The 24,030-nt window shown below is 38.8% G+C and overlaps 1 protein-coding gene across 1 annotated transcript; it reads right to left on the bottom strand.

Annotated features, from left to right (window-relative positions):
• Window positions 1-2,309: 2,309 nt before the first annotated feature.
• On the bottom strand, window positions 2,310-10,055 carry LOC121474090 (mucin-2-like). Its single transcript, XM_041726894.1, has 2 exons — window positions 10,011-10,055; window positions 2,310-8,942 (listed from the first exon to the last, which is right to left on the bottom strand). Exons 1-2 carry the CDS (start codon window positions 10,053-10,055, stop codon window positions 2,310-2,312), a joined length of 6,678 nt encoding a protein of 2,225 aa, XP_041582828.1.
• Between the last annotated feature and the right edge of the window lie 13,975 nt (window positions 10,056-24,030).

Here is a 24,030-nt window from a genome sequence, read left to right as displayed (position 1 = left end):
ATTTACATCTTTAGAAGTTTGAGTTTACAAATTCAGAAGCTTTTTGGCTGTCCTCTCACTTGAAAAATGTAAGAAATGTGTTATATTTAGGTTACTATTTGCAGGTATATATTCTAGTCAAATATCTGTCCAGACTGAGGAGTTATAAGGTTGTAAAGAAAGTATTGGAGGTGCATCTGAGGTTTTTTTTTTTTTTTTTTTTTTTTTTGCATCTGAGGTTTTTATGTGTGGCTAGATCTAATCACTGCATTTAACTTATCATACATATCCTTTTAATCAAAATGGAGGGGCTCTAAGATTCTTTTATGTACAACAAATGGAAAAAATGGTCATTTAAAACTTTTATTAGAGAAAATAAAAAAAGAGGGTTTTTTTTTTTTTTTTTTTTTTTTGGTTGTAGCTTTCCTATCAGTGGCAGGCATTTACTTCTGTTTGGTAATGCTAACATACATTGTTTATTTAACAAGACCTTTATTATGCTTAACTAATAAAGAGCTTAAAGGGCTTTGAAGTAAATTTTTTAGTGCTTGCTGCTATTATGTATAATCTGTGAAAGATACACAATCATAGTCTTTGGGAGTCAATTTTATTTTTAAAGATTTAATTTATTTATTCATGAGAGACACAGAAAGGCAGAGACATAGGTGGAGGGAGAAGCAGGCTCCTGGCGAGGAGCCCGATGCAGGGCTGGATCCCAGGACCCTGAGATCATGCCCTGACTTGAGCCTAAGGCAAATGCTCAACCACTGAGCCACACAGGCATCCCATTTTGGGAGTGAATTTATAATTATTTTTTCATACTCTCCTTGATAACTCTTTAAGCAAATGCCATGAATAAAAATTCAGTGCTTCCCAGCAGATAAAAGAAAAGGTGATTTTTTCTTATTATAAGTGTTAGGTATTATATAGTGGGTATTTTTAGTGCTTTTGATATGATTGGGTTAAAAATGATTGACTTTCATAAGAATTCTTAGAAATAAATTTGTAGGGTAAAGAATAATGTATACTCCATATTAAATTTTCTCATGTATAATTCATTTAATTCCTTTTAGCGTTATGTTGTCACCTTGTAAAAGGTTACCTTTAACCATTTCATAATTTTGATTAATGAATGACTGATCTGTGCTTGGTGCACCTCAAAACTACAAATTATCTTTTAAAAATTATCTTTTCAGAGTCTAAGTATTATTAGAGAGAAAATGAAAATGTCAACAATATATCTTCAGTTTTCTCACATTAGTTTTAATCTTAATTAAATTTTTGTTGCTTCTAGCTTATTCTTCCTGGACAACATCTTAATCTTATCACTCAAATGAGCCCTGGGTAACAGCAGCCATGTGCATGTTTATGGCCAGTCTCATGTGAATGAGAGCTCAGATTGTTTGCATTTTATATTTCCTGTGGTCTCTATTGATTTTCAAACAGTGATGATGCTGGATCCCTTTAATTCATTTATAATTGCTTTTGCACCTTCACGGATAAAGACTCTTTTTAAAAAATTTATTTGAGAGAGAGAGAGAGAGAGAGAGAGAGAGCACGCGAGCATGAGCAGGGGGAGGGGCAGAGGGAGAAGCAGACTCCCCACTGAGCAGGAAGCCTGATGAGGGGCTCCATCCTGGGACTTTAGGATCATGACCTGAGTCAAAGGCAGACACCTAACTGACTGAGCCAGCCAGGCACCCCAGATAAAGACTCTTTTAACTTAGGATCTCTTTGTGATACTAATAACTGGTAAGTAATTACTTATTAACTTTTCTTTATAAATTGACTTGCTTGCAGTTTGATTACTTTAAAATTGTTTATATTTCTTAAAGATTTACATTTGTGTATTTGTGGGTATCTATAAAGTCCAGAATGGATTTGTAGAATTCATTGGGTGATATGGAGAATTGGATAGGTTTCGGGAGAGGTGTTGGATAGGATTTTTCTGTATAGGAATTTCTTTGGTCAAATATGATTCCATTCTGTCTCAGTCCTGAAGTATCTAGATCTCATCCGCCAAAACAAACACCATTAATGTTTAGGTATAATTTCCTTAAATCTTTCTTTTGGGTATAGATTTGAGAAAAAAGTCATCATGATTTGTACTATTTAAAGCTAAGTCTTAATTTCATAGGCAATAGAAAATTTCACTGAAATGAAATACATTTATGCTATTTAAACTTCCTTTAAATATTAAGAATAGAAATGAACATTATTTTAGTTAGAAGAAAATTTAGTATGTTTGAAAGAGTAGTAGGGCTAAGATTTTTGTCTCAGGTTAAATTTGGTTCAGAAATTCAATCCATGTAAATCGTGCTTGATGGTAGTCAGGCAGTAAATGATGATTCAGTTTGAGTCTGACTTTCTGTAAAATCTTCTGATGTGGGTTCGTCTGTGTTATTCTTAGTAGTGCCATCATCACCATCAGGTATAGTTTCATAAAATGTGCTAGGGGTAAGTGTTGAAGTGTCATCATCTGTGATGTCAGGACTGATTGTCATAATAGTTGGAGTTGCAGTGTCAGGAGTGGCAGTATCATCAAGTGTGGAAGAATCAGATGTAGTAGTGAGCAAAGGAGTCTTGGGGGTGTCAGAGATGATCTCTTTGGTGGAAACAGGTGTGTTGGATGCATCAGTTGAAGTGATGTAGGGTGCTGCTGTGGTTGCAGCTGTAGTGACAACAGGCATGGTGGGTGTTGATGAGACACTAAAGAAAGGAGTGGTTGAAGTGCTAGACATGGTGGTCAGGAGAACTGAAGTCATTGTGGTGGTAGGTATGGTGCTAATAATAGCAGACCTGGTAGTGAGACCAGGCATGGCAGTGGTAGCCTGTGTGCCTGTAGAAGTAGCTGGAGTGGTTGTAGAGGCTAATGTGGTAGGATTGGCTTTAGTAACCATGGTGCTGTGAGTGGCCATGTGTATAGTGCTTACAGATGTTGGCGAAGATTCCCACCTCTGTGAGGTGCTGGGAAGAGCAGAAGTACTAATGATGGTAGTAGGTAATGAGGAGACCACTGTGGAGGTGATGGGCTCAGTGGTAGTCAACGTGGAGGTGGCTATGGGGAGGGTGGTAGAGGCAGGTGTGATGGTGGCTGCAGTGGTGGTGTCAGCCTGAGTGGTGGTTGAGGAGTATTTGATTGTAGTGGCAGGGATGGAGCTCATAGCAGAGGAGATAGAGAGCAGGGCTGTGTTGGTGGGTGGCTGTGTGGAAGTAGAAGGGGCAAGTGTGCCTGTAGCAGGTGTCATAGTGGCAGCGGATGAGGAACTGACTTCAACGGTGGAGGTGGCAACATTTGTGACAGGGGTGGTTGTAGTAGTGGGTGTGGTAGGGACAGATGTGGCAGCGGAACTGGTAGAGACAGACTGTGTGGTGGTTAAGGGAGGAGAAATAGTTGAGCTGGCTGGAGCTGTGCTAGTGGCTGCAGTGGATGAGCTGGTAGGAGGAGCTGTGTTAGTGGTACTCTGTGAGGTGCTGGGAAGAGCCCAAGCACTAGTGATGGTAGTAGGTGGGGAGGAGACCATTGTGGAGGTGACGGGCTCAGTTGTAGTCAACGTGGAGGTGGCTGTCGGGAGGGTGGTAGAGGCAGGTGTGATGGTGGCTGCAGTGGTTGAGCTGGTAGGAGGAGCTGTGTTAGTGGCACTTTGTGAGGTGCTGGGAAGAGCAGAAGCACTAGTGATGGTAGTAGGTGATGAGGAGACCACAGTGGAGGTGATGGGCTCAGTGGTAGTCAATGTGGAGGTGGCTGTGGGGAGGGTGGTAGAGGCAGGTGTGATGGTGGCTGCAGTGGTGGTGTCAGCCTGAGTGGTGGGAGAAGGAGAAGTTGTCATGGTAGAAAATGATGTGCTGGTGGCAGCAGAGGATAATGTCCTGACTGTGGTAGATGAGACAGGAGTGGTTGTGTTAGGAGGGGGTGTGCTGGAGGCGGCAGGGGAAGTGGAGGTGGAAGCTGATGTGGTAAAGGGAGCAGAGGTAGGTTTGGTGGAAATCAATGTGGAAGCATTGGTGCCAGCACCCTTTGTGGTCACGGCCAGAATGCTGGTGGCCACAGATGTGGTACTTATGGATGTTGCTGGAGGTGTTCCAACTGTGGTGGAAGAAGCCAGCTTATTAGTGACCCCAGCTACTGTTGTGGTCAGAGATGCAGTGGTTGTTGCAGGAGCAAATGTGGCTGTGGCAGCTGGGGTGGTGTCAGAAGTAGTAGCGACAGACTGTATAGTAGAAGAGGGAAAAGAAATGTTTGTGGCAGCAGGTGAGCTGGAGTGATCATTAGTGGTAGTGTTGGGCTCTGAGGTGGTAGAAGGAGCTGGAGAGGTTGTGGCAGGGTGAGTGGTGGCAGAGGCAGCAGTGGTAGTGTCAAGGTCATAGTCGGTAGTGGTGTCATCAAGTATGCCAGAGCTCAGTGTTGTCGTATCATCTGTGGTGAGCAGGGTGCTTGGTACAATGTCAGTAGGAGAGGTTGTGGTGTCTCCTATGGTAGTAGAGTGAGGAGCAGAGGAGTCAGATGAAGTAGTGGAAATAGCACCCGTAGTGATTTCAGCAGTGGTCGCAGTGGCTGTTGATGAACTGAGGGCAGGAGATGTGATGAAAGCTGGCCAAGTGCTAGAAGACATGGAGGAGTAAGCTGATAAAGTGCTGGTGGCAGCAGAAGTGGAGGCACCTGGAGTGGAAGGAGCGGGAGTGGGGGCTGGAGAAGTGATAGCGGCAACCTGAGGGGAAGTGTCAAGAATAGCAGTGGTTGTGTTGGCAAGGGAGGTGCTGGGTCCAGTGGAGGACATGGGGAGGAGGGCTATACCTGTGGCCCTGTGTGTGGTGCTAAGAGGAGCAGACACGTGTGTGGCAGCTTGTGTGGTGACAGAAGCAGCAGAGGAAGGAGTGACTGTGGAAGAAACTGTGGTAGGAGCCTCTGTGGTCAGAGGAGGCACGTTAGTGGTAGTAGAGGTGATACTTGTGGATGCTGCTGCTCCAAGTGAGGTCGATGAAGCTGATTGGCTAGTGACACCAGAGATAGAGGTGGCAGTGGCTGTGGTTGGAAGTACAGCTTTGGAGGTGGCAGCTTGAATGGTGCTGGAAGGAGTGGAAATATTTGAGGCAGCAGGCAGGGTGGTAACAAGATCTGTGTTAGTAGTAGAGGTGGTTTTAGGAAGAGCAGTAGGAACAGCTGTAGTGGCAGCAGGTGTAGCCAAGGGAATGTCTTTGGAGGTGGAGGGCTGTGTGGTGGCAGGTGATGTATAGGAAGCAGCAGAGGTGAAGTCAGGAGGCTCAGGCTGATAATCAAGTGTAGTGTCATCAGATGTGCTAGAGTAAGGTGTTGATGTCTCATCTGCAGTGATCTGGGTTGTGTCGGTGAGTGGAGCTGCAGCGTCTGTTCTGGTAGTCGAATGCAACATATCAGGAATAGTGGTAGTGGTGGAAGTAAGATTCGTGGTTGTTTCAGGGGTGATCACTGTGTATTTTGTTGTGCCTAGAGCAGCAGGTGCAGTGGACTGAGCATCCGTGGTTTTAGAAAGAGAAGCAGTAGTTTCCATGGGCGTTGTGGCTGTAGTGTCAGAGGTAGTGTCACCAACTTCTAAACCCGTAGACATAGATGTGGTGGTCAGTGTAGATGTAGAAATAGATGTAAAATCAGCAGGGGTGCTGGTGAAAACCTGTGTTGTGGTCACGGGAACTGTAGTGTCCTCAGCAATGGATGTGGGATTGGTGGCAGCAGCCGTGGGGGAGAGAGACGATTTGGTGATGGAGGTAGAAGAAACTGAAGAAGGAAGGGCAGAGGGAGCAGGAGTGGTTAAAGCAACAGATGTGGTAGAGATACCTACTTTGTTGGGAACACCCTTTGTGGTGAGAGGGGGCAAAGTAGCTTTGGGAGCAGATGTAGTAGGGGCAGCTGTGGTGGCAGCAGACGTGTGTCTTGGTGATGCTGTCGAGAGAGAAACTGTGGTTGTGGCTGGCATCTTTGTAGTATTTGCAGCTCTTAAGGTGCTAGTGCTTCCTGCCAGAGTTGTAGCAGGGACCGAGGACAGTGTGGCTGTACTGGCAGGTGAAACAGTGGTAGTAGCAGGTGGAGTGGTGGTTAATAAAGATGGAGAAACTGATTTTGTGAGAGGAGATGTAGTTTCTGCCACAATTGTTGAGAAATTAGAAGCAGGAGTTCTTCTGGTGATGGATATTGAGCTGGTAGGTTTGTTGACTTTGGTGGTAGTAGGAAGGGATTCAGTGGTTTTCACCACGGATTTGGTCATTTGGGCAGGTTTTATAGTAGTAGGGCCAGTGGAAGAGAAACTAGGAATTTCAGTTGGTTTAAGTAATACAGTGGCAGATGTACTGGTGTCAGCTACAGTGTTAATGATGGTAGTAAGTTTGGTGGTAGGTGCTTCAGGCTTGGGAGAGGTGGTCAATTTGGTAGTGAAAATCACAGGTTTTAAAGTTGTCGTGGATTTGATTGTGAAGGCAGCAGGCGTAGAGTTCACGATGGATTTGGTGGAGGAGATAACTTTGGTTGTGGTAGTAGGTATAGTGATAGTTGTAGAAGGTTTATTAGTGCTGGAAGATTTGTTGGTAGGAACTGCTGACTTTGCAGTTGTGGAGGATTTGGGAGTATTAACCACAGGTTTGGTGGAAACAGTGGATTCTGTGGCTGTGGTTGTTGGATTAGAAGTTGAGGAAGATTTGGTGGTAGATGCCAGTGAGTTTGTGGTGGGCTTTCTGCTAGTTGATCCAGATGAAATGGCTGCAGAGGCTTTGGTGGTCACTAAAAATGGTCCCGAGGATACAGTTTTAGAAATTTTTGGATTGAGATTTGTTGTCAACTTTCCAGGTTGTGTGGTAGGAAGTATCCCTGGATGCTGCTGCTGAAATCCAGGTTTAGGTTTCAGTGCTGGCTTTTGACAAGTTCTGTGTGGGTGAAGTTGGTGCTTTTTACCTAGTTGCTTTCCACAATGTATGTGTGAGGCAGGGTGTTGTATGGGTTTATACAGATGAATATAAAGTGGGTTAGGATAGGGCACCTTTGGTCTAGGTATTGGTTGACCAGGGAGATGAAATTGAGGGACTGGGTGGGGAGGTCTTGAATAATAGGGTGGATTCTTTGCCTTCCTGCTTTTCTTCTGCTTGGTTGCTTTTGCCTTCGGTTTTCTTTGGCCAGATTGTTTTCTTATTGGTTTACTCAAATGATGCCCTAAGGGCCCAGTCTGATGATGTTTGGGAATATTTGGACAAGTTTTTACTTGACTCTTTTGTTGCCTTATGGTTGGATTTTTATGGAGTTTTGCTTGGCTGAATATTTTCTTGGGACTTAATGGTTGTGGTTTGGTTTGACCATGACCTTTCCTTGGACCATTTGAAATTGAAGGTCGTTTGGGTACTTTTGGCTTTTGTTGAAATTTTGTCCCACAGGAAGGTTTAGGTTTCCTTGATAACTTTTTAGTAATTTTGCCTGGCTGATATTTGATAATTCTAGGTTTTTTAAGAGCTGATGAGTGCCTGTGATTTGAAAGTTGGTAGCTATTTTGTTGTATAGGAAATATTTGAAGAGGTCTTGATTGGCCTGATGGACAATGTCTACACACTGGTCTCTGTTGGCCAGATTGTTTTTTCACTTTTTTGGTTCTTTTTGATCTGTTTGCAACAGGTTTCGAGTTTCCAGATTCATTAGTAGAATTTAGATGATACTTCCTTTGGTTAATTTTCTTTTGTTCAGAAGTCTTTGTTGGACTCATTCGTTGTTTCTTGATTGCATTATTATGAAGCTTTGATAGAGTATATATTTTATGTGAACCTATTGCTTGTGGTTTAGGTTGGTGCTGGCCATTTCGTTTACCAACTAAAACTACAGGAGAATTAGATTTTTTTGGATTTTGCTCAACTTTGGTTATAAAGTGAGGCTTAGGTTTTCTTGGAGATTTTTTAACCATTTTTCCTTGCTGAGATTTGGGTTTGTTAATTTTGAGGGGAGCTGTTGAATTCATTTGATGTGGGAGATGGTTGACATTTTGTTTGTAATTTTTTTGACCAGGCTTGGGTTGACCAGGTTGATCATGTCTGGGTCCAGTTGGATCAGGTTTATTTGGACCAGTTTTCTGCTTTACCTTCTTACCTTTACTTCTGTTGTATTTTAGAAGTTTTGATTTACCAGATGTTTTCCGTGGACCTAATCTTTGTGGCCTTGTTTGACGTTGACTATATTTTTTACCAGTTGAAGTTGCGGGTAACTTAGTCAAATCTGAGTTCTGTTGATTATTTACCCTGGAAAGAGATTTAGATTTCCTTGGTAATATTTTAGTTTTGAGTAGATGAGATTTGGTATTGCTAGATCTTTTGTGAGCTGTTATATTTATGTTATTTTGGAGTTGGTGGCTTTTTTGATGGGCAGATTTTTGACTAGCTTTTGGTTGGCTAATTTGATGATTTTTAGTCCCACTTAGGTGATTTCTCTTTATAACACGCTGTTCTTTTTTGCGTTTATTTTGATTTTGTTCAGGTATTTTTGACTGAGATTTTGGTTGGCTAGGTATTCTTGGTTTACTTAATAAGTTTAGCTTAGTTTTGGGCTTCATGTTTTTTTGATATGAAGGAATTTTGAATTTATCTAATTTTAAATGAGTGTAGGTATCCATGAGAGGTTTATTACTTTTAATTAACTTTTGGGCAGGTTTATTTACATCAAATTTGATAGTTCTAGATCTTGTTTTAACTGGAAAATTCAGGTAATTTGAGGGTTTTCGGCTAATTTGCTGTACAGCAGAGGTTTGACTAGATTTCATCTTTGGAGATCTCTTTGGACCAGCGGGATTTAAATAGGCTCGAGAGCCTCCAAGTCTTTGTTGTGCAGATGGATTTAGCTGAGTGGGAATTCTACCACTTTTCCTTAAGAAAAGTACTTGCTGAGGTGAAGATGATGCTTGTGCAGATGGATTCATTTGTAGTCTATTTTTCAGCCTATTTCGTCTCTCTTGTGTTGTACTTGTCTACAGGAAAAAAAGAAAGGAAAAGCATTTAGTATAAATTAACCCTCATTTAAAATTTCATGGATTCAAAATCTTGAGTAAGCTTTTCTTATGCATTGGTAAAATTCTGTTGTTATTGAATGATAGGGAAAACTCTTCTCTGAGACAGCTGCTGTATTGGGAATAGAACTTTGGTTTAGGAGGACCCTTCGAATATCACATGGTGGCTGCTGTCCCGGAGTCACAGAACCTGCCAAATCTTATATCCCTGACTGATGCTATGGAGTTAGAATGTGAAGCTCTGAGTCTTCTATTAGACTGCAATTCTTCCAACTCATAGAGGGGCTAAAGCAAATTATATTCAGAGCCATTAGTTAAGGGACTTGTGTGTTTTAGGTACTCAGTATCTACTTACTAGAGAATATATAAATAGAAATATGCTTTATATATTTATAAAATATATTTATATAAAGAACCTCTGTTGTACAATAGCTGTCCAAATAATTTTTCTCTACTACTTCCTCTTTAATCTTTCTTGGCACATCCTCTAGACAACTTGGTAATTTATCTTCATAGAAACTTCCTCTAATCTTTGCAGTTTGCTACATTCCGTCCTCTAAATCAACAGTTTTTGCTGAATTAATATTTTTGAATTTTCTTAGAGTACTGAATTGATTATTTTACCTCCTTATGATTTGATTCAAGTCTGTAATTTGAACTTTTAAAAGATTAAAAATTTTTTAAAAATATTTTATTTATTTATTTGACAGAGAGAAAGAGACAGAGAACAAGCAGGGGGAGCAGCAGAGGGAGAGAGAGAAGTTGGCTTCCCACTGAGTAGGGAGCTCAATAAGGGGCTCAATCCCAGGACCCTGTGATCATGACCTGTGCTGAAGGCAGATACTTAACTGACTTAGCCACCCAGGTGCCCCTGTAATTTAAACTTATAAATTCTGCATTATGTTTGCTTAATTTTTGACCTGATTTACTAGTTCTGTATGTTTTGGTAATTCTCTGGGTTTGAAAACCCTTGGTTCACATCTTTGCTTGTCAGAAATCCTACACATCCTTTGATACTATAGGTACTACCTGCTGCTTCTTGCTGAAAGTGATTTCTGGTTCTGAGGGTGGCATCTCTTCTATTTTGCATTGACATGCAATTATGTATTTGTATATATCATTTTTTACCGCACTAAAGTGTAGTCCCTTGCTGCCAGAAATTATACACTATTTATTGCTTCTTTGCTAATGAAGGTGTCTTTTATAAAAAAAGGCCACAAAAATATTCATTGATTGAAAAAGTTTTTGACAGTTTGCAATCATAGTCATCTTAAGACTTCTCTTATTCAGCCTAAATATCATTTGTTTCCTTCCATTCCATTGCCGTATGAAAAAATTTTCAAATCATTCACCTGCTTGAATTTTTTCTGTTGAACATTTTCAGTTTTTTCAGTGTCCTCCATTAATATGTTCCTGGATTTTATTAAATTTATTTTTGTATTGAAGCTAGTGTTTACTGAGTATTTATTATAAACCAGGATCATTTCGTTGCACTTTCTATTATCAAATCATCTTTTAACATCACAGCCCTGTGAGGTGGGTGTGTTCTAATTAGTGTAGGCCTCAGCTGCCCTGTTGGTGCACTCAGTTCACTTCACTTGTTTGAATAACTGCCTACACTACTGACTAATATTGACTAGTGACTAAAGTGATTTGTAGTCAACTTTAAGTTCCTATGTATTTTTAAAAAATTGTTGTTAGTTTATTATGTTTCTTATGTTCTTTTCAAGTTGGTTTTGAAAAATTGAAATAAAGAACAATTTATTACTGGGTGATACAATACTATATATGTTAATGTGTGAAAACACAGACTTTGGAATCACATGGACCTGTTTCAGTATTCTGGTTTTGACACTGACCAGCTCTGCAACCTTGGGACACTTTTTTTTTTTTTTAAACAGTCTGTGGTTTGGTTTATAATATATACATTGTGAAATTATAGTAATTTATCTATTTTTAAGGTTCTTGTAAAAAGTGAAATAAACATTTAAATAGTTAATATATATTAGGCATGCAATAAGAGTCCACAAAAACTGGCTGCTATTATTAATTTCTTTTTGGTAAATTTCATACTGCCAACTCTGAACCAGTTTTTCAAGCCTCTGCAGATGTGGCAACACATGGTCTGAGGAGAGGTGGTAAGTAGTGAGTAAGGGTAAAAATGTGAAATGCTAGAGAAATTACTGGGGTTGGTGCCTATTCCAAGTGTCCCTAGAATTTTCTTTGAATATTACTATCTTGACATAGACACATTGCAATGTAATCATTATTACTGTTCCTTTCTTTATCACTAGAGGTTGGGTACCTTTGGGTTCTGGTGGCTATTTTATTTATAGTGTATTTATTGTAGGAGACACTGTATTAGGGTGGCGAGAAAGGGAAATTACAGAAATAAAGGACAACTATTGTGAACTAAATACTGAGTGGTAAGATGAGTAGACAAAAGCTAATTATTTTTGACAGACAAAATAAGTAAATATTTTACAGAAAATAAAACACTTGATATTTTGAAAGAAATGTGGGAACAAATACATTTTTTGAATGATTATTCCGCGCTGACATAAAACATATTATGAAATGACAATTGTGTCAAAATGGACTTAGTTTAAGAAAAGATAGCAAGAAAAACCAGCTTATTGGAAATTAAGTACGAGTAAAGAAGGATATTGATACTAAGAATTTGGAAAACAAGTTGTCACTCCCTTGGTTTTGTAGCTTCAATTCACATTCTGCATGATGTAAGAAACTTTAAGTTAAGAACTTAGAGTGATTTCAGACCTAGCTGTTTGTCCAGGCACCTAACAGAAGCAAATGTAGATTTTCTTTCTGGAGGAACTCACCTTTATTCCAGGTCTCAAAGAATGAGAAGCCTATATTCAAATATAATTGACTTCACATGGAAAAAAAAAGCACATCAATAATAATCAGCAGAAACAATAAACAGCTGAATTAGACCTTCAAAGGACCCCAAATAATGGAATTATCAGACAAAAATTTAAAGATATTTTGAAAACATGTACAGGAACAAAATACCATAAAATAAGGTAAATTTTAAAAGAAGAAAAGTGAAAGGAAAGGAAAAAAGAAACCCAGTGATTAAACCAAGAACTCATTTAAATATATCCATACTTAACTACAGATTAGGTGCAACTCAAGAGAAAAATGGGAATATGAAGAAGTTATCCAGAATGCAACACAGAGAGCAAATAAATGGACAACATAAAAAGTGTTAAAATAGAAGATGGAGTGACAAGGACTAGGCTAACATAACTTTCTTGGAATGGGATAGAGGTATTATTTCAGAGATAACATCTGGGAATTTTCTAGAACTACTAAAAGACACCTACCCATAGATTTAAGAAGCCTGATACCAAATAAATGAATACACAAAATGAAATCTTTCTATATACATTATAGTGGAACTGTAGAATATCAAAAACTAAAGAGAAAAATAATAAAAATAACCAGAAAATGATAAAAGAATAGAGTCCCTTAAGAATGAAGCTGAATTATTCATTTGTTTCCATTAACAAGAGACATTAATGCTTTGCTAAAGTAAAAGTTTCATCCTAAAATTCTATGCCTTATGATTATATTGGGCAAAGAAAGTGGTGGACACCTGGTAAATCTAGTTAAATGTTGCCTGTGTGCATGGTATAGTGACTTTGGATCTCTTCTCTTTTCCTTCTATGCACATTCCCTAGGTGGGTATTCCATTCTGCCAGATAATGACAAATCCCTAGTGTCCTCACTCCTCTACTTTTCTGTAAAGTTAATTCTTGCCTTGTTTTCTTTCCTAAGAAACTACCAAACCTCTTCTATTCTTATTCTCACCTGATAGATAACCTTGCTTCTTCTTTCCTAAGAAAACTGAACAGAGGAGAACTTCTTCAAACTTCCACAACATCTACCCTCCTACTGACATTTTCACCCATCTACTGTCATCTTCCCACTTGTCACCAAAGATATAAATCTGCTCTCTATGTAAACCTGCTCTAATTCACTTGTGCTCTAAAACCTACTCCCTATTTCCTACTCAAGGATGTTACTCTTGCAGTTATCCTCCATCAATATTTTGCTCCTCCAAAAATATTTCTATCAGTATAAAAACATTTCTTTTTTTGGAAAATAATATTGTGTTTTTAAATTTTAATTATTTTTTAATAGATTATTTGAGAGGGAGAGAGAGGTTGAGAGAGAGAGAGAAAGGGAACATGAGGTGAGGGGAGACAGGAGGGAGAGGGAGAAGCAGACTTCCCTGAGCAGGGAGCCGGATGCAGAGCTCTATCCCAGAACCTCGGGATCATGACCTGAGCCAAAGACAGAGGCTTAACCTACTGAGCCGACCAGACTGGTTCTTTTTTTTTTTAGTTTAATTCCTATAATATAGTTAAAAAACTATTAGTTTCAGGTGTATAATATAGTGCTTCAACAGTTCCATATATCACCCAGTGCTCATCATGGCAAGTGTACTCTTTAATCCCCATCACCTATTTCACCCATCCCCTTACTTACTCACCCTTTGGTAGTCATCAATTTGTTTTCTATAGTAAAAACATATTTTTTTGACTTACTTTCCCCACCAGCTATAACACATTCCTTTGCGAAAAACACCTGGGAAGAGTTAACTATTCTTACTCCAAATGTACTTCTCTTCTCTCTTAAACTCCCTTCAGTCTTTTCTTCAGTCTTTTATCCTTACTCTTTCACAGAAGTCATTGTTCACAAGATAACCAATAACCTCTATGTAGCTAAATCCAGTGGTCAATTCATAGTCTTCATTTTACTTGATCTGTTATCAGCATTTGACACAGCTAATCACTCCTTTCTGGAATAGTTTTTTTTTTTTTTTTTTAAGTTGGCTTCATAAATACTAGCACTCAAATTTCCTCAGGCATGGTTCTTTCTCCCTGATGTCTTAGTTTTGTAAGGCCTACGGTTCATTCTTGGGTGCTCTTGTCTTCTCTATCAGTACTCCCTTGGTTATCTCATTTAATCTCATACCATACAAATTTATAACATCCTCTTGAACTTTCCCTTGAACTCAGAATCTTCCATCCAACTGCTTCCTTGAAATCTCTACTTGAATTGTTTAGATCTTATTTATTTTTTAAAAAGATTTATTTGAGAGACAGAGTGTGAGTGAGCATGGGAAGGGACAAAGGAAGAGAGAAATGCATCAGACTCCTTGCTGAGTTTGAAGCCTCACATGGTGCTCGATCCCACAATCCTAAGATCATGACCTGAGCAGAAACCAAGAGTTAGACACTCAACTGCCTGTGCCACTGAGGGGCTCCTCTAATTGAATTATTTAATAACAATTTCATAATTATTATATCAAAACTGAACTTCTGACCTCCAGGACTTCTGCAAGTTTCTGGGAAAAGCTTCCCCTTTCTAGGTGATGGCAACTTCTACCTTCTAGTTATTTAGGATAAGACTTTGGAGTCAAATTTGACTTTTCTCTCATGCCTCCCACCTTGTCCATCTTGTTGGCTGTACTTCAAAATATAACCAGGATATGATGACTTCTGATCCTCTCTACTACTACCACTGTACCCTAAGCCATCAGTATCTTTTACTGCAGTAACTGCCTAGTTAGTCCTCTCACTTCTAATCATTAATTCCTGCAGTTAATTCTCAACATAGTAACTAATCTGCTGAAAACATAGATCAATACAAAATGTAGGTTATTCTCAACACAGCATCTGGTATGTTGCACCATACACAAAGATAAACTCAAAATGGATGAAAGATCTAAATGTGAGACAAGATTCCATCAAAATCCTAGAGGCGAACACAGGCAACACCCTTTTTGAACTCGGCCACAGCAACTTCTTGCAAGATACATCCACGAAGGCAAAAGAAACAAAAGCAAAAATGAACTATTGGGACTTCATCAAAATAAGAAGCTTTTGCACAGCAAAGAATACAGTCAAAAAAAAACTAAAAGAGAACCTACAGAATGGGAAAAGATATTTGCAAATGACCTATCAGGTAAAGGGCTAGTTTCCAAGATCTATAAATAACTTATTAAACTCAACACCAAAGAAACAAACAATCCAATCATGAAATGGGCAAAAGACATGAAGAGAAATCTCACAGAGGAAGACATAGACATGGCCAACACACACATGAGAAAATGCTCTGCATCACTTGCCATCAGGGAACTACAAAAAAAAACCACAATGAGATCCCACCTCACACCAGTGAGAATGGGGAAAATTAACAAGACAGGAAACCACAAATGTTGGAGAGGATGCGGAGAAAAGGGAACCCTCTTACACTGTTGGTGGGAATGTGAACTGGTGCAGCCACTCTGGAAAACTGTGGAGGTTCCTCAAAGAGTTAAAAATGGACTTGCCCTACGACCCAGCAGTTGCACTCGCTGCTGGGGATTTATCTCAAAGATACAGATGCAATGAAACGCCGGGACACCTGCACCCCGATGTTTGTAGCAACAATGTCCACAATAGCTAAACTGTGGAAGGAGCCTTGGTGTCCATTGAAAGATGAATGGATAAAGAAGATGTGGTTTTGTATACAATGGAATATTCCTCAGCCATTAGAAACGACAAATACCCACCATTTGCTTCGACGTGGTTGGAACTGGAGGGTATTATGCTGAGTGAAATAAGTCAATCAGAGAAGGACAAAAATTATATGGTCTCATTCATTTGGGGAATATAAAAAATAGTGAAAGGGAATACAGGGGAAAGGAGAAAAAATGAGTGGGAAATATCAGAAAGGGAGACAGAACATGAAAGACTCCTAACTCTGGGAAACGAACTAGGGGTGGTGGAAGGGGAGGTGGGTGGGGGTTGGGGGTGACTGTGTGGCGGGCACTGAGGTGGGCACTTGACGGGATGAGCACTGGGTGTTATTCTGTATGTTGACAAATTGAACACCAATAAAAAATAAATTTATTAAAAAAAAAACATAAACCAGGGCAGCCCCAGTGGCTTAGCAGTTTAGCACTGCCTTCAGCCCAGGGCGTAATCCTAGAGACCCGGGATCGAGTCCCATGTTGGGGTCCCTGCATAGAGCCTGCTTCTCCCTCTGCCTGTGTCTCTGCCTCTCTCTTTCTATGTCTCTCTCTTGAATAAATAAATAAAATCTTAAAAAAACCCATAAACCAGATCATGTCATACCTTCACTTAACACCCTCCAGTGTCTGTTCATTTTACTGAGTAAAAAACTTTTTACTATGACCTCTAAGGCATTATATGATCTAGCTTCTGTTACGTTTATGATATAATCTCAAACTAATTTTTCTCTCAACTCAACTTCAGTCATGTGGGCCTCCTTATTGTTCCTTGAAAATATCAGGCACACTTTCACTTGTTCCCCTCAGCTATTTCCTTTAAAGTCATGTTTTCAGTCATCTTTTCAGAGGTGCTCCCTGGCTATCCAGTAAAAAAAATTAGCCTGATCCCTCTGTATATCACCTTTCCTTGCTTAATTATTTTCCTTAACATTTATTACCACTAGCATATCATGTATTTATTTATTGTTTATTTTGCTTATTACTGTATTCCAGTGTCTAGAATAGTATGTAGTACTTGGTAGATGCTCAATAATTATTTGTTGTTGAATTAATGATTTTTACAGTTGTTTATTTCACCCTCCAAATCGAAAAATATAGTTGCTTAGTAATATAAAAAATTCAGATTACAGGGGTGCCTGGGTGGCTCAGTGGTTGAGCGTCTGCCTTTGGCTCAGGGCGTGATCCCCGTCTGGGGATCAACTACCACATGGGGCTCCCTGTGTGGAGCCTGCTTCTCCCTCTGTTTATGTCTCTGCTTCTCTCTGTGTCTCTCAGGAATAAATAAATAAAATCTTAAAAAAATTCAGATTACATATTAATGGCTTTAAGGTGCATATTAATGTCTTTAAACCATATATGAAAGCAGAGTAGACTTGGTGGTACTTACTGAGAAGCAGGTTGTGAGTGCCAAGAGGCCCAGTGTCAAGTAGAGCCCTTTCATCCTTCCCATCTGCTCCCTGAAAGAACAAGAATTGGCTCATTCTTAGTTGTCTAGACAGCAACTATATAATGGATTTATTTAATTTTGTATTATTTAAGTTATGATTGTCTCTACTACTGTAGTATAAGAGCTAGTATGATTAAAGCAGATATTTCATTGTACTGGGAATTCACTTTATGAAGTCATGGGATGTGAGAGTTAAAGGATTTGAGAGCTGATGATGATTTCTGACCCATTAGTGCAGTATGTCTTGAGAACATAGTCTCCAGTCTCGAAAACAGGTCCACCATTTACTGAGTAACTACCATTTACTGAACTGTTTTGAGAAATGGGCTCATGTTTTATTTGCATTGGTTACTTAATTCTAGAAACAACTTTAGGAAGTAGGTAAAATTATCTTCATTTATAATAGAAATACTAAGAAAAAGTTTAAGCAACTTGTTTGCTGGTAAGTGACAAAGCTAGGATTTGAAAACATGATTTTCTAACTGCAAAACATATATTATTGCAGACGATCTAAAAAAATGTATTTTTTTCCCAAAAACTTCTCAAGAAAGAAAACTTTTTTTGTGACAGGGAGCATCTCTTCCCTAATATAGTCTTATTTTTTGTTAGTTCTATGTGCTGCTCTCTGGGAAATTAATTAAACCATGGAACAAGAATAATGGAGTAAGCAAATTACATAGTTGATATTTTAAAAATTTTACTCTTTCCATACTATGATAGATGCTGTAGTTAAATTTCTGAGTAGAAATAATATGAACAATATTCTGCTATTATGTTAAGACAAACATTCAATTAATTTAAACCTATGATTAAATGAGTCAAGTTACTTGACATCAAAAGTTTGGAAGAAGAGTCTAGAAATACTCATTAGATAGGACTTGCTCTTCTAAATAGGGCTTAATGAATTCTTTATCATATCCTACCACATATACCAGATATTCCAAATATGTAAAAACAGCATCATTGACTACAATTTCATTAAAGGCATATCAGAAATTCATTCCGGGGTGCCTGCGTGGCTCAATTGGTTAAGTGTCTGCCTTTGGCTTAAGTTGTGATCCCAGGGTCTTGGGATGGAGCCCTGCATTGGGCTCCCTGCTCAGTGGGGAGCCTGCTTCTCCCTCTGCCCCAACCCCTGCTCATTCTTGCGTGCTCTCTCTCTCCTTTCTCTGAAATAAACAATTAAAATCTTTAAAGAAAAGAGAAATTCATCCTATGCCTGGAAATTTTTTTTATTGACTTGAAAAATCCTAAATTAAAAGAACTGACTCTGAGTCTTTTCAAAAGCCTCTATTGACAATTACTAGTACTTACTCTTGCAGTATCTTTTGTTCCCGATGTGGTCAAATTACTCCTGTCAGTGACTGTGTTTGAACATCTTCATGATCTAGGAATAAGTGAAGACTAAGGAATCGAGTAAGAAGAACCAGTGAGGCAATTGTGGCTTTTATAACCTGTTGTTTTCCCTATTCCATTCTTCTTAGGGATAGGAAATATTTTGATGGAAGAGAAGGTCATGACTGGATTGAAGGGTTCTGCTTGAACAAAAGAATAGGTGGTTGTCATTTACTGTGTTTGACAGTTGTCCTTTGGCTTCCTTCCTGATGAACAGTTGTGTTGTGGTTCATGGTGCCAGGTTTTCCAAGTGCCAACTTAGATTTTCAGGAGGTTTTGGTAATCTATGTGCCTGAAGGGTTGCAAAACACCAAGTTTCTATAATTCTGAAGAAAGCCTATGGTCTTTTTTTAAAAGATTTTATTTATTTATTCATGAGAATACACAGAGAGGAGAGAGGCAGAGACACAGGCAGGGGGAGAAGCAGGCTCCCTGCAGGGAGCTTGATGTGGGACTCGATACCGGGTCTCCAGGATCACAACCTGGGCTGAAGGTGGTGCTGAATGACTGAGCCACCCAGGCTTCCGCCTATGGTCTTAAAAAAAAAAAAAAAAAGCCTGTTATAATCATGCTCATTTTATCCAAGATAAAATGTATAAATTGGAAAAGAACGTAAAAAGGATTGAAGGCGTGACAGTGGTATTATAAAATATTAATGATAGGAGCTTATTTTATTTATTCTGTAAATCCCAGTACATTGTTTTATTTTGCATATACTCAGTATATCTTTTATTATAGTAATGTACACATCTGTCTGACTCGGGGATGTGCTTGAGGACTTGTTCTCCTTTGTATTGGCCACAGCTTCTAGCATAGAATATTGTGCAAATCAGGCACTTAATATCTGCTTGCTGAGCCTGATTTTATTATATCTTACAGAGGATATAATTTACTTTAGAAATGTAAAATATAACTTCAGGCAGCATTGATTGGGTCACATTCTGCACCCCCTCCCTATATTTCAAAGATATGTAGAGGAATACTTGGAATATTAGATGTATAATTAAAATAAAAGTTATTCATAGCTTTTATACCTATCATTCACTTCACTTTTGGAGATCTGTCATTTTTCTTTTTCTCCTGCATCTGACGTAATATATGACTACTTATCCATCAAAATGAGACTTCTCAAGTTGTATTTATGAAGCCATCCTTAATGAAATTCCTTCATGAAGCCATATTTGATGAGATTACCAGCATTGTAGAACTTTTCTTCTTCTTTCATCTCTTTGAACTTTGATTATTGTTTAGTACCCCATAATTTAGTTCCCTGTCATACTTTGTTGGTGTCTCTCTTCTCTCTTTCATTTTTTTCTTGCATCTGGTTATCCGTGGTTTGCAATTGAAGTGTCAGTGAAGGATCTGTTGAGATATTTTCTCTTCTGTTTTCGTGAGAGTTTCATAGTTACCAAAAATGGGTCCATAGCTTTAATTTGGGAAGTGTTTGAACTCTAATGTTACGTTAATGAATTTTTTTTAGAATTCAGATTTGTCTTGTTTTAATAATGTCAACATTTATTAACCTAAAATTATTAGCTAAAATGCAAACTCTTACATTAAGACAGGTAGTAAATACATGTGACCCACACTAAATGTTATTTGGCATTAAAATTTTAGGAAAAGATGACAAGAGATACATGCTAAATAATTTGATAGGTTGAGTTGTGCCCCCAGTAATATATATTAAATCCTACCTCTTAGTATCTCAGAGTGATATTTTCTTTGGGAATTGGGTCATTGCAGATATAATCACTTAAGATGAAGTCATACTGGAGTAGGATGAGCCTCTAATAGTCCATTATGACTAGTGTCCTTATAGAAAGATGGCTATATGAAGACACAGGAAGAATGCCATATGAGGACAGGCAGACATTGGAATTATGCTACCCCAGCCAAAGAATGTTTGGAGCTACCAGAAGCTAGAAGAGGCAGGTTTCAGAGGCAGCAGGCATGACTCTGCTGACACCTTAAATTTGAACTTCTAACTTCCAGAATTGTGAGGCAATAAATTTTGTATTTGAAGAGTATGAAGAGTGTACTTCTTTAGGGCTGCCCTTGGAAACTAATGCAAATGAAGATAGGGTTTCTTAATAAGTAATATCACTATGAATTATTTGATGCTTTTCTCTTCACTGATATGTGTAAATATGTAAAAAACTTAACAACATTGCTGGCTTATTAGCCCCTGGAAATAATGTTTAAGGGTTCGAACCTGGATCTATATTAAAGCCCACTTTACATGGGTTCGAAGGACCCACCTGAGTGGGATCTTTCCTCTTAGAGAGGTCAGGGAGTCTCAGCAGCCCCTGTGGTTAGGCATCTGCAAGCCCAGGAGAAATAGAACAATGAGACAAGGGAGGTGCCATGAGAAGGCTCTTGTAGCTTTACTGATAGATTCATTTGGACATCAGAGAAGATCATGTCTGGAGTGAGACATTTTGCTCAAAGGACAGGTAGTTGCTACTGATGCAACTTGGCATTTGTTCTTGGATATCTATTCTTCCTGAAGAACTATATTGTGACTTAGTGAGTTGGATTGGCTGGAGCATGCAAGTTATGTTTAGATCTGGCTTTTATTTTCTGGACAAATACTTTTAGATATTTGATGATGCCTTCAACTTATCTTCTGTTCATCTGGAGACATTGGTGTTGTAATCAGAGTTCCTTATAGAATTGCTTAATTGCTCCAGGATATTATTTAGCACAAGAAAATCTGGCTTTATTATATCTTCAAAATGTTTCGGGGGTGACAAAACTTATTCATGCAACAAGCATTTTCTGACATTTTCATAGGTCATTGACCTTGGGTATATGTCATATTTTCTCTAAGCATGCTATTTGATGGGATTTCTTTGAGTTTGTTCTCTCTCTTGTGATTTAAAGTTTCATTTAAAGAGATCTTTCATACAATCTCTTTTAGACATTGTTATGTAATCTTTTAAGTACTCTCCCAGGATCCCCTTTTAAAATTAAGCTTAATCTATTTTCTCATAATATTCTCTCTTTTATTTAAAAATATTCTTACCCACTGATGACATTCATAAGTTTGCTTTTAGTAATTTACATTTGTCTGCTACTTAGTTTTGTGGCAGACTTGGTATCTTTTTCATCTTTGTATCTTCTGTAGTTCTATAGCACTTTGCATAGAACTTTATTGTACAGTGTAGATGTTCTACATGTTAGATGGAGTGATGCTAAATAGAATCCAATATATATAATGGCTCACACTTAACAGAAAATTATTTATTTACTTTAAGATTGCTGTTCTAGGTCAGTGGGCAGCTTTATTTCATGTGGTGATTCAGGAACTCTGGCTTATTTCATTTTGTAGTCCCACCATCTGCTAGCCTCCCATCAACACCTTTATCCAGCTGATGAAAGAGAAATGGAGGAGGAAAGAGTAGACAGACCTTTAAGAGCCTTGGCCTGGAAGTGACTACCTTACTTCTACTCATATTCCATGTGGTGGCACTCAGTCATATGACCAATTAATAACAGGGGATAATGAGATATGTCTAGCTGTGCCCAAGGACAAGAGGAAGTGGTTATTTATTTATTTATTTATTGATGAAGAGCTAGCAATGTCTTCTACATTTGCTGAATTAAAATTTTATTTTATCAGACCAAAACCTAGTAGATTAAAGTAATGGAAAAATATTCACTTGTATTTATGAAATGTCTACTTTGTTTCTGTTCTAAGAATTGGGTTGTATCAGTCAATATGAGAAAGAAATCCCACATACAAATGGCCAACAGATACCTGAAAAAATGCTCAACAGGGAACTACAAATCAAACTACCCTAAGATCCCACCTCACCTGAGTCAGATGGCTAAAATTAAGAAGTCCAAAAACAACAAATGTTGGTGAGGATGCAGAGAAAGGGGAACCCTCTTACACTGTTGGTGAATGCAAGTTGGTACAGCTACTCTGGAAAACAAAATTTGAGGGAGCACCTGCACCCCAATGTTTATAGCAGCAATGTCCACCATAGCTAAACTATGGCAAGAGCAGAAATGTCCATTGATGGATGAATGGATAAAGAGAATGTGTATATATTTATATATATATATATACACACACAGTGGAATATTACTCAGCCATCAGAAAGGATGAATACTTACCATTTACATTGATGTGGATGGGACTGGAGAGTATTATGCTGAGTGAAGTAATCAATCAGAGAAAGACAGTTGTTATATGGTTTCACTTATATGTGGAATATAAGAAACAGCGCAGAGGATCATAGGGGAAGGGAGGGAAAACAGAATTGAAAGAAATCAGAGAGGGAGACAAATAATGAGAGACTCTTTATTTTTGTTTTTAAAGATTTTATTTATTTATTCATGAGGCAGAAGGAGAAGCAGGCTCCATGCAGGGAGCTGGATAAGGGACTCGATCCTGGGTCTGCAGGATCACACCCTGGGCTGAAGGCGGTGCTAAACTGCTGAGCCACCAGGGTTGCCCAAGACTCTTTAACGTAGGAAACAAACTGAGGGTTACTGGAGGGGTGGTGAGTGGGGGGGTGGGGTAACTAGGTGATGGGCATTAAGGAGGGCACATGATGTAATGAGCACTGGGTGTTTATAAGCAGCTGTTAAATTATTGAACTCTGCATCTGGAGCTAATGGTGTAGTATATGTTGGCTAATTGAATTTAAATAAAAAAAGAAGGAAAAAAGAAAACCCCTGCTTCACAGAGATTTCCTTCTAGGTTGTGTGTGTGTGATATTAAATTTATGTAATAAAGGCAATACCTTGTGTGGAAAAAACATAGTTGGGTAATATTATCAAAGAAGTTGTGGTATACGTATATACAATGGTATATATACCATATACCACTTCTGATAGTCAGAAGTGCTAGTGGAGGGGACACTGTAATTTTAAACATATGATCATCATCTATACTCTGCAGAGTGCTGACAATGCTGTCTTCATCTTGTTCATGTCTGTACAGTGACCTCCCTCAGGGCTACATGTTCCAGGCCCCTTGATGGTTAGTGCATGCCCTGGCTGGAATTCAGGAAAATGTGTTCTGAGCTTTCCTCTGGTGCACAGATAAGCATCACTTTAGATAACTACTTATTAACCTCACCACAATGCTCTTCACTCTATAAGGTAAGCTCTGGACTTTGCAGAGAATAGCTGTGTAGCACTTGTAATGTCCACCTGTTGGTAAGTTATCCTAAATAAAACTGTGTGAATGGTCTGGAGTGCTTGCTTTGTTTTTCTGTCTCAAAATGCCTTCTCAGTATGAAGGACACTTTACTGTCCCTCCTCCACCTTCTAATAGCCCTGTTGAGAAAAATGCCAGTTAATTAAAATGTGAAGGTGAGGGGATGAATTCTGTGGTTTCTGGAAGAATATTTCTGGCAGAGAAAACTGCAAGTGTAGCAACCCTGAGACAGAAGTGTGCCTAGTTTGGTTGAGGACCAGCAAGGGGGCCAGTAAGGCTTAGGGGACCAGTGAATAGGGAAGAAGCAGAAAGAGATGATGATATAGAGCAAACAGGGCCCAGATCCCATAGAGCCTAACATTTTACTGGATGAGGCAGGAGTCATTGAAAAATTTGAGTGGAGCATTGATATGATTTGACTCCCGCTTTAAAAGGATAACTGTGGTTATGATACTGCGAGGACCACAGGAAAGAGGCAAAGATAGAA

This window comes from Vulpes lagopus, chromosome 12, assembly GCF_018345385.1.
Source record: "Vulpes lagopus strain Blue_001 chromosome 12, ASM1834538v1, whole genome shotgun sequence".
NCBI classification, from domain to species: domain Eukaryota; kingdom Metazoa; phylum Chordata; class Mammalia; order Carnivora; family Canidae; genus Vulpes; species Vulpes lagopus.
This window is presented reverse-complemented; position numbering and strand designations above follow the sequence as displayed.

Coding starts and splice junctions, on each gene's coding strand:
- LOC121474090 (XM_041726894.1), bottom strand. CDS start 10,055: ATGCCACCCTCAGAACCAGAAATCACTTTCAGCAAGAAGCAGCAG. Junction 8,943..10,010: donor CTTTCAGCAAGAAGCAGCAG/GTAGTACCTATA, acceptor TTTTTCCTGTAG/ACAAGTACAACACAAGAGAG.